Here is a 14,799-nt window from a genome sequence, read left to right as displayed (position 1 = left end):
AAAATAAAAATGGAGGGTACCTGTATTTTATTTTTATTATTGAAAACACGAATCATCGTCCAGGTTCACAAACCTGAACCAAGGTCGGCCGTGGGTGATACGCCTCTCCGCTCCTCTCGTCACTGCCAGGTTCCGTCCTGTTCATTGGCCCTCTTCCCCGTCTCTCACCATCTTCCCCTCCCCCCACGCAGTCTGACATTGCGCTGAGGGCGGTGAGACTAAAAGCCGCTGCTGCCTGTCACCGCTGAGTGCGAGCCTGTCCTTCTGAGCTCGCACCACCTGCACCCAGAGAGGAGGGGTTTGCGGCCAGAAGGGAAGCAAATGTTGTTGGGATTCAGTCGTTTTAAACGTATGCTAACTCATTTTACGGCCCAGAATTCAGTCCGTTTTGGCGAGTGTCCCAGGTGCTCCAGAAAAAGAATGTGCATTCTGCTTTGTTTAGGTTCAGTGCTCGGCACATCCTGTGATGCCCTTTGGTGGGTGAATTGTTCCCCTTCCTTGCTGATTTCTTGTCTGCTTGTTAATATGAATTACTGATCAGCATATTGAAATTCTGTGGATCTCTTTCTCTTTTCAGTCCTATCAGCTTTGGATTCATATATTTCGAAGCTCCATTTATTGGATCCGTACCCACTTAAGACTAATATGGAGGCCATCCTGTTAATTAGGATTTTATTCATACAGATTTTACTTGCCATTCTAAGAAGTGTGTGGTCTGTGAGAGCAGGAATTGTGTATTTACCTCTACCTTCACCTAGCATAGGATATGTTTCATTATTCATACACACCAGGTGCCTGATAAATAAAAGACTGCTTCTTCATTTCCTGAATGTGGACCTTTCTTTCCCTGCCATTAAAATTAATAAAAATTTATTTTTTAAAAAAAACACCTCTCCCCAAGGCAGCTAGCTTCCACCTGGGAACTGAGCACTTTCTGGCTGGACAGAGACAGGAGGGCACGGAGGAAGAGTCCCTGTCATCACTTCCGGGTGTACCGGCCTGAGAACTCTCCTGTGTTCTCCACTCCTCCATTCCCATTCCCTCTCCTTTTTGGCTCCACTTCACAAAAGAAAGACTTCTGTAATTCATCGAATCCAAATCTTTTTATGTGAATTTTTTGCAACAGAAAAAGAAAAAGAAATCTTTTTTGTTATTTTTTTAAAAACAAAGAGATAGTTGGATATTCTGAAAAAATACCTGCTGACTGGACCAAACTTGAGTCTGGTTTCCTCTCCCCCCCCCCTCACACCCCCTAAAATTAGACGTGGCCTGGAACATAAGCAAGTTTGGAAGGAAGAGCAACCCAGAGTGAAGGCTTCTCCAAGAAGTTGTTGACCTCTAGAAAAGCATTCGCTGATCAACTATTCAACCACATGCCTGCTCATTCCCTCCCTATTATGTTTAGTCCACTATGAAAAAATCTTTCTAATTCATCTACGAGATACTTATAGATTCAACATTTAGGGAGTTCATTCTTCTGAATAAAGTCTCTCTTAATTCCAGATTTATTTTTATTTCATGACACAAATTAAATCTTCCCTAAAAAAAATCAATTAATAGCAAAGAAGACTAATCTTTGATAAAAATATTAAAGGGGGAAGCACATTACTTCATCCAGGGAACAATTTTATAGAAAACTCAGTGTCTCTATCTATCTATATCTATCTAATTATCTATCAATCATCTATTGCTTCATCTTTTATTCATCTTAATAATATTCTCCAGAAATAACTTGGTTGTCACAAAGGTATATATTAATGTGTTGAGTTGAACTAAAAAAATAATAAAACAAAATAAAAATGAATTTTTTAATTGGCTTGACAATGAGATTTAGATTAGACATTTAGATATTTCCATAAATTGAATGAATAAAACCTACACCTTCAAGATTTTGGAGTAAACACATGATAAATAATGTGCTTTAAATGATATATTTTGCTAATATTATACTCATGATGAAACTGTTAGCTGTTATTTCAAAATGGGATAGAATTCACACAGTTTCTCATGAGGTTCACATCAAAATAAGTGAAGATCACTGATTGATCTAAGGGACTAGAAGATACATGAGGGATAATTTAGGGGAAATTTTTATTCATTCATTTGTCAGTTTATAAACTTATATGTAGCTTCCTACCTGCCAGGAGTTTGCCAGGAAAAAGAAGCTAAGAGATGACCCAGAGGGAGTCAAGGCATTTAGGATCTCACTGTCTAGAGAACACACTGACATAGAAAGAAGTTTAGTTTAAGAAGGAGAAAACTCCCTAACAGAGCCATGCCAAGTACAATGGTGAGCCACAACTCTGCTGGGGTCCCAGTGGTTCAGCAAAGCAGCTAATCCTATTCGGGTTTGATACTGAAATACAAATAAGAGTTCATTATGTAGAGAAGATGAAAGAAAGAAACCAGGGTTGCAAAAGTTCTTTACTGCATGTTAAGACACCTAAAATTGATAAAACAACAGAAATAAAATATACTCAGTGTCGCACAAACAGGAAGCAGAAAATCTGCTTTGGAGCCATAAAACATAGCACTGTGAAGCCAGTGCTCTCTCTCCCACTCTTCCAAGCTGCCCCGACAGCACATGGGAGAAATGCATGGGAATAAATGAACATGGGTACATGCTGGAAGGTGAGAGACATGGCCCCCAGTACAGTACCCACTCCTCACTCTGGGGAGATGGTGTCCAGCCTGTACCTGGATGTTCTCTTTGATTTCCTTCTCATTGAAGCTCTTGGCCAGAGCCACCACTCCCCGCTGCACTTGGTAGCGCAGGGCCACCTGAGCTGCACTTCTGTTGTGTTTCTTGGCAATGGCATTCAAGGTTGAGTCCTCCAAGAGAACAGGGCTATCCTTGTCCACCCTGTGAACAAGATCAGAAAATGGAGATTTGAAGGATGTAGAACTGGAAATGGACAGTGTGCTGTCCCTGTGTCCCTAATTTCCTAGACAATTGAAGAGAAACATTTGTTATGCAATATATCTATTAGTCAACATGTACAGCTAAGATTTATGCATGACAAGCTCTATAAATTTTATCACAAAATCACTTTTAAAAATATTTTTGGGTGGAATTTCAAGTTGATGGATGCATGCATGAAACAAGAATGAAAGAAAATCGATGACTGGAAGTTCATTGACGGCACTTGCTACACTATTGTGTTTGCTTTATTTATGTTTGAACTTTTCCATAATAAAATGTTAAAACTTGCCTGACTGGTGGTGGCACAGTGGATGGAGCATAGACTTGGAACACTGAGGTCCCAGGTTTGAAACCCCCAGGTCACCACCTTAAGCGTGGGCTTACAGGCTTGAACATGAGATCATCAACATGATTCCTGGTCTTTGAATTGAGTTCAAAGGTCAGTGGCTTGAGCCCAAGGTCGTTAGCATGAGTAAGAGATTACTGGTTCGGCTGGAACTGCCCCACCACCCACCCCACTGAAGGCATATACAAGAAGCAATCCATGAACAACTAAAGTGATGCAATTAGGAGATGATGTTTATCATCCTTTTCCCTTCCTATCTGTGTCTCTGTCTCTCATGTGCACACCTAAAAAAAATGTTAAAACCTAATTTTAAAAAACTGTTTCATCGGCCCTGGCCGGTTGGCTCAGTGGTAGAGCATTGGCCTGGCGTGCAGAGGTCCCGGGTTCGATTCCCAGCCAGGGCACACAGGAGAGGCGCCCATCTGCTTCTCCACCCCTCCCCCTCTCCTTCCTCTCTGTATCTCTCTTCCCCTCCCGCAGTCGAGGTTCCGTTGGAACAAAAGATGGCCCAGGTGCTGGGGATGGCTCCTTGGCCTCTGCCCCAGGCACTAGAGTGGCTCTGGTCGCGGCAGAGCGACACCCTGGATGGGCAGAGCATCGCCCCCTGGATGGGCAGAGCGTCGCCCCCTGGTGGGCGTGCCGGGTGGATCCCGGTCGGGCGCAAGCGGGAGTCTGTCTGACTGTCTCGCCGCATTTCCAGCTTCAGAAAAGTACAAAAACAAAAACAAAAAACAAAACAAAACAAAAAACTGTTTCATCACCAATAGAGTTGCTGACATAGGTCAACTCTGATATTCTTCTTACCAGTTTGGGTCTCTTTGGGTCCCCAGGGCACTGTAGGCAACAAGAACAATGTCCTTCGACTTGCAGAATTCCAGGAGTTTGCTCTGGTTGAGGTATGGGTGACATTCCACCTGTGAATTGCCGAGATAAGGAGTTATCAGAATACATGAGCCCCATGTAAACTTGAAAAGCTTTTGAAGGAATACCCAACATATGCACCATATTTTTCAAGTTGGTCATTTTCTTATGCATCTTCTGAAAAACCTTCAAATGCTATTGGTCTTCAGAAATAATAAAACAATTCTCTTGTTAATTTTTGTTGGTGTTTAAAATAATTAAAGACAGGCATAATGTTGTGACATCTACTTTTGCTTTTCTACATAAAAAAAACCACATTCCTTAGAAAAATGGCTGATTTCAGTACAGGGCAAAAAAGCTGCAAATTGACCTGAAACATTTTAAATTTTAGAAAACTCAGAAGACAAGAAGGACACTGAGGGATGTCATCTGAAGAGGCATCTTCTGATTATAATGGTGATAATTTGAACATGAAAAGAAAGTAACTACATTTGTTGAAATTCAAGAATTCACAATAACGTATATGTGATCCTCAAGTTTTTAGATGTAACTCCAATTTATAAGAAAAACAAGACGGTAATGTGTTCAATTGTATCCCAGGGATCCATCAGTGAAGCCAATTGTGAGGAAAAGTTCAAAAGAAAAAATGTCTAGTTTCTCTCCCAAATGAATTGAGAGACAGAGAGGAGGAAGGAGTGAGAAATATATTTTAACATATTATGAGTTATTTTCTACAAATAGATTCCTAAAAGTAAATAACTAAGATGAAGAATATAAATATTTAAATGGTTTCTTGCATAATTTTCAAACACTTTTGAAAAAAGGGATATACAACCTTACAACAACATAGTGCTTGAGCATTAGCAACATTGTTATTTTAAAAAAATATATTTCTTTTAATTATGATTTATCCACTTCCTCACTTTGCACTGCTTTGCTTTTACCGGGCCTTCCCCCTTACCATTCTGAACCTGATCCTAAGAGGTTTCCCAGGAACTCCACCTCATAAAACCCCACACCCTTTTCATCCCTAGGTCCATTGGCTGCTCCCAGCAGGATTCACCCATGGCTCACACACCTTTTCATGTGTCTTCTTTTGATTTCCTAACACCACATGCTCCTCATTTTCTTCCTCCCTGTCTGCCAACTTCTACTCAACCCCCTAACCAGAGCCTTAAATGTTGACTTTCCAACCCCTTCCCATTCATTCTTTGAACTTCCCTAGGAAAGGGAATCCATTTCAATGAGTTTAATTGCCACCCATAAAGCAAGGACTCCCAAACATGTACCTCTAGCACTGACTGCCTGTCTGAGCTTCAGACCAACACTACTACCTGCCAACTTAGCCTCTCTACCTCAATATCTACTGGGAAGCTCAAACCCATCTCAGAATAAATGCAGACAGAATCTTCCCACTCCACTCAACCTGTTCCTTCTCTGAAATTTCCAATTGCAATGAAAGGACCTATCATCTATGCAGCTGACATCAAGAAAGAGAATGTGAAGGGCAGAAAGCAAAGAAGTTTCCATGGGCACAGGCTCACTTGGTTGCAGACGGGCTTGTACTTGAGCCCTGGCTTGTTCAGGATCATCTCCAGAAGTTTGCGATTGAAATTGGACACCCCGATGGACTTGGTTAACCCTGCATCCTTACACTTCTCCAGGACCTGGGGAGAAAGGACATGTGTGGCAAACCTTTAGTGAAGTATAGCTTTTCCATTTGACAGTGAACTTTTCAGAAACTGGAAATCTTTCTTAACATACATAACAACTTATCTAAGCCAAACAGTTTTATCACTTGGGTATATCATTTCCTACAGTACGTTATCGCTATGTACACATAGCTCATGTACTTGAATCTGTGACAGGCACACCCAGGGCAATAAATAGACATTAAGATAATTTTAAATTCTGCTCAGCTCCCTGCCCCCATCCATGGTGCATATTTTGCTGTTAGGCACTTAATAGTTCCCTAACAAATGGTGTCATAGGTAAGGGCAAAGGGAAACTCTTAGATTTTCTACTGCTAAAAGATTTTTCTGCTTTTTTCTTAGAAAGGTGAAACAAGTGAATAGAATAGGGTGTAGAAAGGTAGGGTTCACTCTCTTCCTGATAAGGGGACAGCAGCTTCCCCTTCTCTGGTGTGTTTATCTGTCTTGGGGTAGAGCTTTAATTAATTCCTCTAGAGTTTGCTTCTGATGATGCCTTTACTAAGGCTTACAGACTCAACCTGTTCAGTGTGGCAAAGAAACCCTTCTTACAGCCACAGAAGTTTACATTAAAAATAGACCTTAGTGGCCCTGGCCGGTTGGTTCAGCGGTGGAGCATCGGCCCAGCATGTGGAAGTCCCAGGTTTGATCCCTGGTCAGGGCACAAAGGAAAAACACCCATTTGCTTCTCCACCCTTCCCCCTCTCCTTCCTCTCTGTCTCTCTCTTTCCCTCCTTCAACCAAGACTCCATTGGAGCAAAGTTGGCCCAGCTGCTGAGGATGGTTCCATGGCCTCCACCTTAGGCACTAGAATGGCTTTTGTTGCAACAGAGCAAAAACCCAGATGGGCATAGTATTGCTCCCTTGTGGGCATGCCGGATGGATCCTGGTCAAACACATGTGGGAGTCTGTCAGACCCCTCCCCGCTTCTAACTTTGAAAAAATACAAAAAATAAAAAAATAGACCTTAGCTATGATCTTATTCCACTCCCTGGCTTTATAGAATTGAGCAAAGATACAGAGGAGTTCAGTGACATGAGAGCAGAAAGCAAATGGGGTGACAACCCATTTCATCTAACCCTTGTGCATTGATGTCTACCTTGTCACAGTGCCTTTTGATGGCAGTAGCAAAACTTACCTCCCATGTATCACGCAGATCCACAGTCTCTAAAATAACCTTCCCACTGGCATCCTTTGGTAAAAGCTCCTCTCCAGGCTACAATACAGAGAGGAGAGAGGATGAAGAAGAAGGATATCTTTTTTATATAATTTTTTTTACTTTTTTTATTTATTCATTTTAGAGAGGAGAGAAAAAGGGAGAGATAGAGAGAGTCAGAGAAGGAAAGATAGGAGAGAGAGAGAGACAGAGAGAGAAGGTGGGGAGGAGCTGGAAGCATCAACTCCCATATGTGCCTTGACCAGGCAAGCCCAGGGTTTCGAACCGGTGACCTCAGCATTTCCAGGTCAACGTTTTATCCACTGCACCCCCACATGCCAGGCCGAAGAAGAATATTTTAAAAGAATGTTCTTCCTGGTGCCTAGGTAGTTGATAATAGAAACTACAAGAGGCTGTTATTACTAAGCAGATAGAGAGAGTGATGTGTAAGAGAATATTATATTGATACATTGGGTGAAAGGAAGATCAGAATCACCTGAGAGACTATAGCAAAGTACCTTGGCCTCAACCACATCCACCCTCTTACCCACAAACTCCCCCCAAAAACTTCACTAAGAATGAGTTCTCCTAGAGTCAGAATTGATTTTGTTTCACAAGGACAAGCTGGTTTGCCTGCTGGGACATTCCCTTACTAGTAAGAATATGTTTTAGTCTCAATTGATGATAACCCAATTAAGAGAGAGTGAGAACACCAGATGTGCTCAGCAAATGTCCACTGTGATATGAGGCTGGACAAACAATGTCCAGAGGAGCCCATTTGTGCAATATGGTCCACCCCAAGAAGCTTCTCTCTTGACTGGGTGGAAAGGTTCATATACAAGAGACCCTCTTCTTAAAGACATGTGGACTTTCAATTCTGTCTCTTACTATCTTTTGTAACTCAGGGTTCTTGAGGACCCTCATCACTAAAGCATTACAGACAGAAACACGTCACCTAGACAAGAGGGCAGTGTTCTGAAAGCTTTGAAGTAGAGGCAGTGAGCTCATTGAATTTCTATCTTTCTGAAGCCTATAGGATAAGAATAAAATGTCTTGATAGTGAGGTGACACAACTGTCAAGGAGAGTCGTAAATCTTTTAGCAGTTCTATCCAACATACTCACATCTACCTCTCACAGGAAGATCTCCCAAAATCTAGCTGGAGTGAGATAATGGAGGTGCAACAGCAGTTGTGAATATTCTTGATACCAACAAGGAAAACTAAAGCTGACCTTCATAGCCATTGGCATATGAATTATGAACAGATCTACATACTCCAGTTGAAGTTTCTTCAGTGATCTTTCCAGGGCCTGTCGAACCAATTCTGGTCAAAAGAAAGTAGACCAAAGCTGCAGTAACCAAAAGAAACAAATAAACAAAAAATCGCTTTTGATTCACACATTTAAGAACCAAAATTAACATCCTAGTTAAGAGACACTGCTGGTCTCAGAAAAAGAAGTTCTGGGGCTAAATTTATGTTACTTAGTACAAATGAGGCTCTTAGTATAAATGAGAACACTGAGATTTATTTCAGTGATTGTAAGAATACTGTGAAGAAAACTTCACTGGGCCAGGAAAAGCAACCTAACTGTTTCAGGGATTAGAAAACTCATGTCTGAAAGGAGAGTCAAGGAATGTCAGGCAAGGGGAAGTAGAATCTATTGCCCTACATAATAAATGCCTGGAAACAGGGCTGCTGAAAGGTCCACATTCTAGAAACGAGTCATCATTGATGGGGACACGCACAGGACCATTCAGCAATCTTTACGTTGGAAGCAGGGTTTCCCACAGAAGGAAATTGTTACAAAATTTGGTAAATCAGTGCTGCTTTAGGAACAGTATTTCTTAGTGTGGCTCATCTCTTGGATAATGTGTCAACCTCACTTGGATATGTCCTGAGAGAATTTTCTGCAGAATGAAAGGCGTGGACCACTCCATAGTGGCTTGGTCAATTCACACAGCAGGGAAAAATTGTAAGCATCTTTATTTGTGCTTGTCTTACAGGTGAATGCTGGCCTGTGTTTGGAAACGCTGAGCAACTATGTCCCACCCTTAACACAGTCCAGAGAAGAGTCATTCTTTTCTGCTTTGTGTTTTTATATAATGGACTTTTATGATGTTAAGAGGTAAATAAATAATTCAATTCAAGACCAAAGTTTGTTTTTTCAAAATAATGCATCTACTCTGACAGTGACTTCTCGTCACTTGCCCACAGCACCTTGGTGGTGTAGAATATGTCCTCTCTCTTCACTGAGCCATCCGCAATCTTCTCTCGGATAGCCTTGCCGACCTCCTCCTCATTTTCATAGAAGTATGCTGCATCGATGTGACGGAAACCTACATCAATTGCCACTTTGGTGGCCTCAGTAGCCTTGCTCTTAGGAACCTGTAACATATGAATAAGGAGGGTTGACAATTGGCCTGAATCAAAGAGAAGCAATTTATTTCCTTTAGAGCATGTTCACCTGCTGTTTCTACATGTATCCTGTTCCCTTTTTTGAGGGGGCAAGACTTGGTAACAAACCTGTATTCTGGGGCATGGATTAAACCCCAATATAACCTCTAATTTAGAGTAAATTAGTGAAAATGGCTTCTCCATGCAATCTGGACAATCAAGCCATTCAATACAGAATTTGTTCAACAAGCCCAAGAGTACATTAGCATTCAGCACAATCTCTCATTCTCACTCTCAATTTCCCACATGGAGAATTCATGTTGCCTACTGGCAGAACTATAGGATCTTCCAGCTTAAAGAAGATGGTTCCCCGTGGAGAAAACTTAATTAGGTAACACAGAAAGGATTCCACGTAAAGCAATGCCATGGCTTCTCCCCAGTCCTTCAGAGTCCATGTACCAGGATATGCTGAGTTTGAAAAGAAATGACTATTAGAACAGTGGTCATTAATCCTGCTTTTCAGAAGAAGCATGGCCCCTATAAAATGGTGGTAGGAGGAGCATGTCTAGAGTTCAGGAAAGTCACTACGGCACCTCTTGGTGCTTCCATGCCTGGCAATAACCATGAAGAACAATGTTACCATTTACCACCAGGCGTGGTAACCAGGTGCTCAGACCTGGCAGTGATTATCCCATTAGACAAGCAGCTTAGGCCAACAGAGCATGACAGGGATCTAGGATGGCTGGCACAGGGGGCAAGGAAAATTATAATGGCTTTGGACCCAACTGGAGCTAGTCTTGGTTTGTTGTTGTTATTGTATACATACACAGACAGATTATTTAATGACAAGATCATGAATATTTTTTAATGTTGCTTCAACTTTTAAATTAATTCCCGTTTTTTCACAGGAAAACATTAAAACCCCTCTGCCTGAAGTCCATTCTCTCTACATCAGGCAATGTTTTGTCCTCTGTCTTCATTCCTCTGTGCCTTCTGCTTCACTATGGGTGGTGGTCAGGGGAGAAGCAGGCTACGTGAGGCCACCCCTTGATCAGCATCAGACCTTTTGTGAGCACACTGAAGAGAAAGCATGTGACTTCTACTTAAATGACGCCAATCCCACCGTTCATTAGAATGCCTGTGTCTGATATCAAGCCTTGCTTAAGATCAACTCACCTCCTCCTGATGCCTCCCCAGAACACCTCAGCTCACATAACCCTCCCTCATCCTGAATAGCTCCACTTCCACTGGCATTTAGAGATATGATATCGAGCATTGTTAGGTAGCTTTTCAGCTTGCATCAACTGTCTTTCTCTAGTTGTCAAGATGCCAGAGAGCAGAAATTACTTCGGTGCAAACTCCCTGCCTGCTAGGGTAGATTTTAACATCAAGTAGAAGTTTACTCTTGACTGTTAAATTGGTTAATAATTGATTTAGTAATTAATAATTACATATTCTACCTGGATTGTTTTGACAGTCATACACATGAAATAAAAAATATTGTTCCTTTCTGCCCACCAAGCCGAACACTGGTTTATTAACTTTAATATTTATTTTAGCCTCTGAGGTCACTATAATCAACATGTTGACTATACATACGGGGTTACATGAGGCTGTCCCCTGGTCAGCATGGGAACTTCTGTGAAAAGACTGAGAGGACAGGACACCTGAGCCAAACCCAGGAAAACCTAAAGCAAGAGCGGTTGGAGGCTGAAGGAGATGCCCAGAGAACTGGCTGCTGCTTCTCACCTCAACACACAGGTGCTGTTGGTGGACAGAGTCGGCCAGACATTTACACAGCCTGCCTCAATTTCTAATGATAGATGCCTGACTGACAAAATCTGAGACACTGAGTTTGCACGTTTCCCAGAAAACGCACCTGACAGAACAAAAGAAGTCACATGCAGGATCATGCTTCCTGTTCCTGCCAACACTCACAGTAAATAGTTGCTGAGTCAGGGGAGTTGCAATTAGAAAAAAAAAACTCTGATAAGAATGTGAAAGATGCTTCTTTAACACTTTTTACCTTTCGTACTGTACTAAGCAGATCTACCTGTTACTTTTATTCTTGTGGGGGGATATGAGATATTTTGTTCTATTCTCTATCTTTAACAAGAGTAATGAAAGTTGACTTTAATAATTATAAGACATAACCTGTTCTTAAGCTGTAACAGTGAATACATGAATAATTATGTCATTGAAAATCAACTGGCCCTGTCTGACAGCTATTAGCTATCGATATTTTATGTCATAGCTCGACCAAAATGGAATGGTATGGTCTCTGTCACTTATGGAGTAATCTCACCTATGCAATCCCAAAGCGGCCCCTCCCCAACCTTTACTACAGTTTGGCACTTTAAGTGTATTGCTGTCAACTATGGGGATGTGTGAATAATAAATCTGATGAGAAGCACGATTCCGTCTACATTGTAACTTATGCCTCCTCAGATTTCCTTTATAAATGCCCAACATTTGAAGGCCTGGCCAGGTTGTGCAAAGGATAAAGCATTGAACCTGTGCAGCAGGGGCTGCAGGTTCAAATTTTGGTCAGTGCACATGAGAGAAGCAATCAATGAGTACACAAATAAATGGAACAACCATGCGAAACAACAAGTTGATGGTTCTCTCTCTCTATTTTCTCCCACTCTTTCTCAAATCAATGGAAAAATTAAAATAAATAAATAAATAAATAAATAAATGCTTAACCCTTGTAATAACAGTGGCTTCTTATATAACAGAGATTTTAATGACAAATTCTCTAGCAAATACTTTTAGCCTCACTACCTCACAAAAAGAACCATGTTCGCTGTCCTCTCCTCCTGAGCCCCCTGACCATCAGTTCTCAGATAGATCAGAATGACACTGACCAAGGAGATGTGTCCAAGGAGAGCATCCAAGCTTATATTCTAAACAAGGAAGAAATAAGAAGAATCATGTTACTTACCTGGGCTAGCTCTTGCTGAATTGAAGAAAATAATGTAGGTAAAGTATTTGAAATATATGGTAAGAATTCTATGTACATTAAGTTACCAAAAAATAACAGTAATATTGATAATAATAGATATAATTCACCCACAGAAGTATCATGTCTGACTCCCCAGATTCAACAGCTCATCATTCCATTTATTTTATTTATTTTTTAACAGAGACAAGAGAGAGAGACATGAGACATGAACAGATAAAGAAAAACAGGAAAGGAGAGACTCATCTCTTTGCATCAATTCTTTGTTGCAGCTCCTTAGGAGGTTATAGCAGAGTGAGTGACCCCTTGCTCAAGCCAGAGACCTTGGGCTTCAAGCCAGTGACTTCTGGACAGAACAAGTGACCCATTGCTCAAGCCAGTGACCTTTGAGCTCAAGCCAGTGATGATAAGGCTGTAATCTCATGCTCAAGCCAGTAACCCTGCTCAAGCTGAATGAGCACCGGAGTTTCAAACCTGAATCCTATGTGTCCCAGTACAGCAATTTATCCACTGCACTACTGACTGGTCAGGCTTATCATTTCATTTAGTACAAAATCAGAGGTGGTAAAATGGAGGCCTCACGAATCCTTCCAAATCACCTACTATGTACTAGGCCCTTCTAAGGCTGTTTGCATCCTACTCCTGGTCCCCTGAGTTTCTCTTACACCTTCAGAAGCAGCAGTGCCAAGTCCAAGCACTGGCATGAAGTGCCCATCATTCAATTTCACAGAACGACTACGTTTGGGGTTCATCACTGTTTACAGTCCTGGTTGAAGCTGACTCTGTCTTTCTGTTCTTTTCTGGACTGCAACAGAAATAGAAGACAAGGCTCCAGCATTTTTTATTTATGCCAATCACAAGCAAGGTGGTGCTGGGATGGCAGCTGTCCAGGGTTACGTAATGAAATGAACGATACACTGACTTCCTTGTTCTTCTTCTAGCTCCCTGCAGGCACAGCGCACACAGCTCCCAGGAACAGTGTACGGAAATGTCATGCATATTAGAGGAGTTAGCATGTTCTCTCTGGCATTGCTCACCTTGAATTCCTAAGTTAAAAAAATAAATAAATAACCATGTCAAGTTGTCTGTGATAATCACAGCAGACTTACTCCACAAGATGCAAAATAGTCATTAGATTAGTTATTTTTAAACACTAAGTCTACTATAGTACTTGAGTTATCACCGTTCATGTGGTTAAAATGCCATTTTAAAAGAAGATACTATTCGGAATTTCCTGAACAGAGCTCCATGGTTGGTCCCAAGCTCACATATAACAAAATTCCCTAGCAATCCACTACATCTAGTTTCATTACCTTTTCCCCTTGAATCAAAACTTCATTCCATCCTCTGATTCTGTATCTTGTTTCTTGGATAATTTTGACAAGAAAAAAATAGCCAGAAATCTAGGATGAATTTCAGCAGTTCTGCTTTCTTTCAGCTATGCCTCCTCCTGAAACAGCCTACTCAATCTCCCCTCATGCACATCAGCGTTATGAATTCTAACTCACCCTAAAAGTCCGTGCTCCTGTCCACATCTTATATGATTTCACTGGAGGGGTAATCAATCTTGTGTGCACTCACATGGTGACAGAATCAATTAATGCAGTTCAAAAAGATATATTAGTGAAATTATACTCTCAACTAATCAGAAATTTCTGCTAGATAGTAAAACCCCTAAATTTTGCTTTGTTTAATGTTAGCATTAGGCCGTGTTTCCCCATCCTGTATTCATTTGTGCAGTTGCTGTGTTGCAGCCAACCACAAGATGTATCAATAGATTTCATCTTATTTTCAACCCATTCCTCTGGCTGGTCATGGTCAAAATTCTGATTCCATTATTCCATGTATTTAGTATTTATCACAACTATTAATTTGATGAGTATGCTTTTTATATTTTTATTGTAAAATAAGGGCTAAATCTCATGTCAGATCCTAAGAAAATTCTCACATTTGATATTAATGGCCTTGAGTACATCATTCCACAGGTTATAAATTTGTCTAATAGCCCCGGCAATAATTACCTGTATTTTTCACTAAACGTCTTGTTTAAGTGCAGAGACACGATTTTTTCTTCCTTCCTGGTTCAGCAGCCCAGGAACTTTGTTAGTGAGAAATAATGGCTCGATTTCTTCCTTAGTCAAGTCATACTAGGCTACCAGGCTCTCTGCTTCTCTTTTTAAAAACTCATAAAACTTGCATTTAAACATTATCCTAAAACATTTCTAGAGGTTGATATCATGCCTGACAGCATACGGTTTGCAGAATCTATCTTCCCTTTCCAACTGGGAATATATTTAATGGTTACTTCCGATACTTCTATTTTTGAACGGTTCTCAAAGGTTACCAATCTGAGAGGACGCTCTCATGGAGCTCATGGTCCATTAGGGGAGCAGTGAGCACTTCCAGATGGCCTCAGTGGTCCCTCGCTCTCTATATTCATGCCTTGCT

The 14,799-nt window shown here is 41.1% G+C and overlaps 1 protein-coding gene across 1 annotated transcript; it reads right to left on the bottom strand.

Annotated features, from left to right (window-relative positions):
- Nucleotides 1-6,977: 6,977 nt before the first annotated feature.
- On the bottom strand, nucleotides 6,978-13,156 carry LOC136306246 (putative aldo-keto reductase family 1 member C8). Its single transcript, XM_066232637.1, has 4 exons — nucleotides 13,017-13,156; nucleotides 9,213-9,380; nucleotides 8,227-8,343; nucleotides 6,978-7,055 (listed from the first exon to the last, which is right to left on the bottom strand). Exons 1-3 carry the CDS (start codon nucleotides 13,101-13,103, stop codon nucleotides 8,323-8,325), a joined length of 276 nt encoding a protein of 91 aa, XP_066088734.1. The 5' UTR covers nucleotides 13,104-13,156; the 3' UTR covers nucleotides 6,978-7,055; nucleotides 8,227-8,322.
- Nucleotides 13,157-14,799: the final 1,643 nt, after the last annotated feature.

The sequence above is a fragment of the Saccopteryx bilineata genome, chromosome 5, assembly GCF_036850765.1.
Source record: "Saccopteryx bilineata isolate mSacBil1 chromosome 5, mSacBil1_pri_phased_curated, whole genome shotgun sequence".
In the NCBI taxonomy this organism is placed as follows: Eukaryota; Metazoa; Chordata; class Mammalia; order Chiroptera; family Emballonuridae; genus Saccopteryx; species Saccopteryx bilineata.
The sequence above is the reverse complement of the archived record's forward strand: the minus strand, read 5'-3'. Positions and strand labels throughout refer to the sequence as shown.

Excerpts from the sequence above, each read along its gene's own strand:
- LOC136306246 (XM_066232637.1), bottom strand. The coding sequence starts at position 13,103 with ATGAACCCCAAACGTAGTCGTTCTGTGAAATTGAATGATGGGCACTTC. Across the intron at positions 9,381-13,016 it reads GCACTGCTGCTTCTGAAGGT|GTTCCTAAGAGCAAGGCTAC; the intron begins GTAAGAGAAACT and ends CATATGTTACAG. Across the intron at positions 8,344-9,212 it reads ACATATTCTACACCACCAAG|CTTTGGTCTACTTTCTTTTG; the intron begins GTGCTGTGGGCA and ends TGGTTACTGCAG.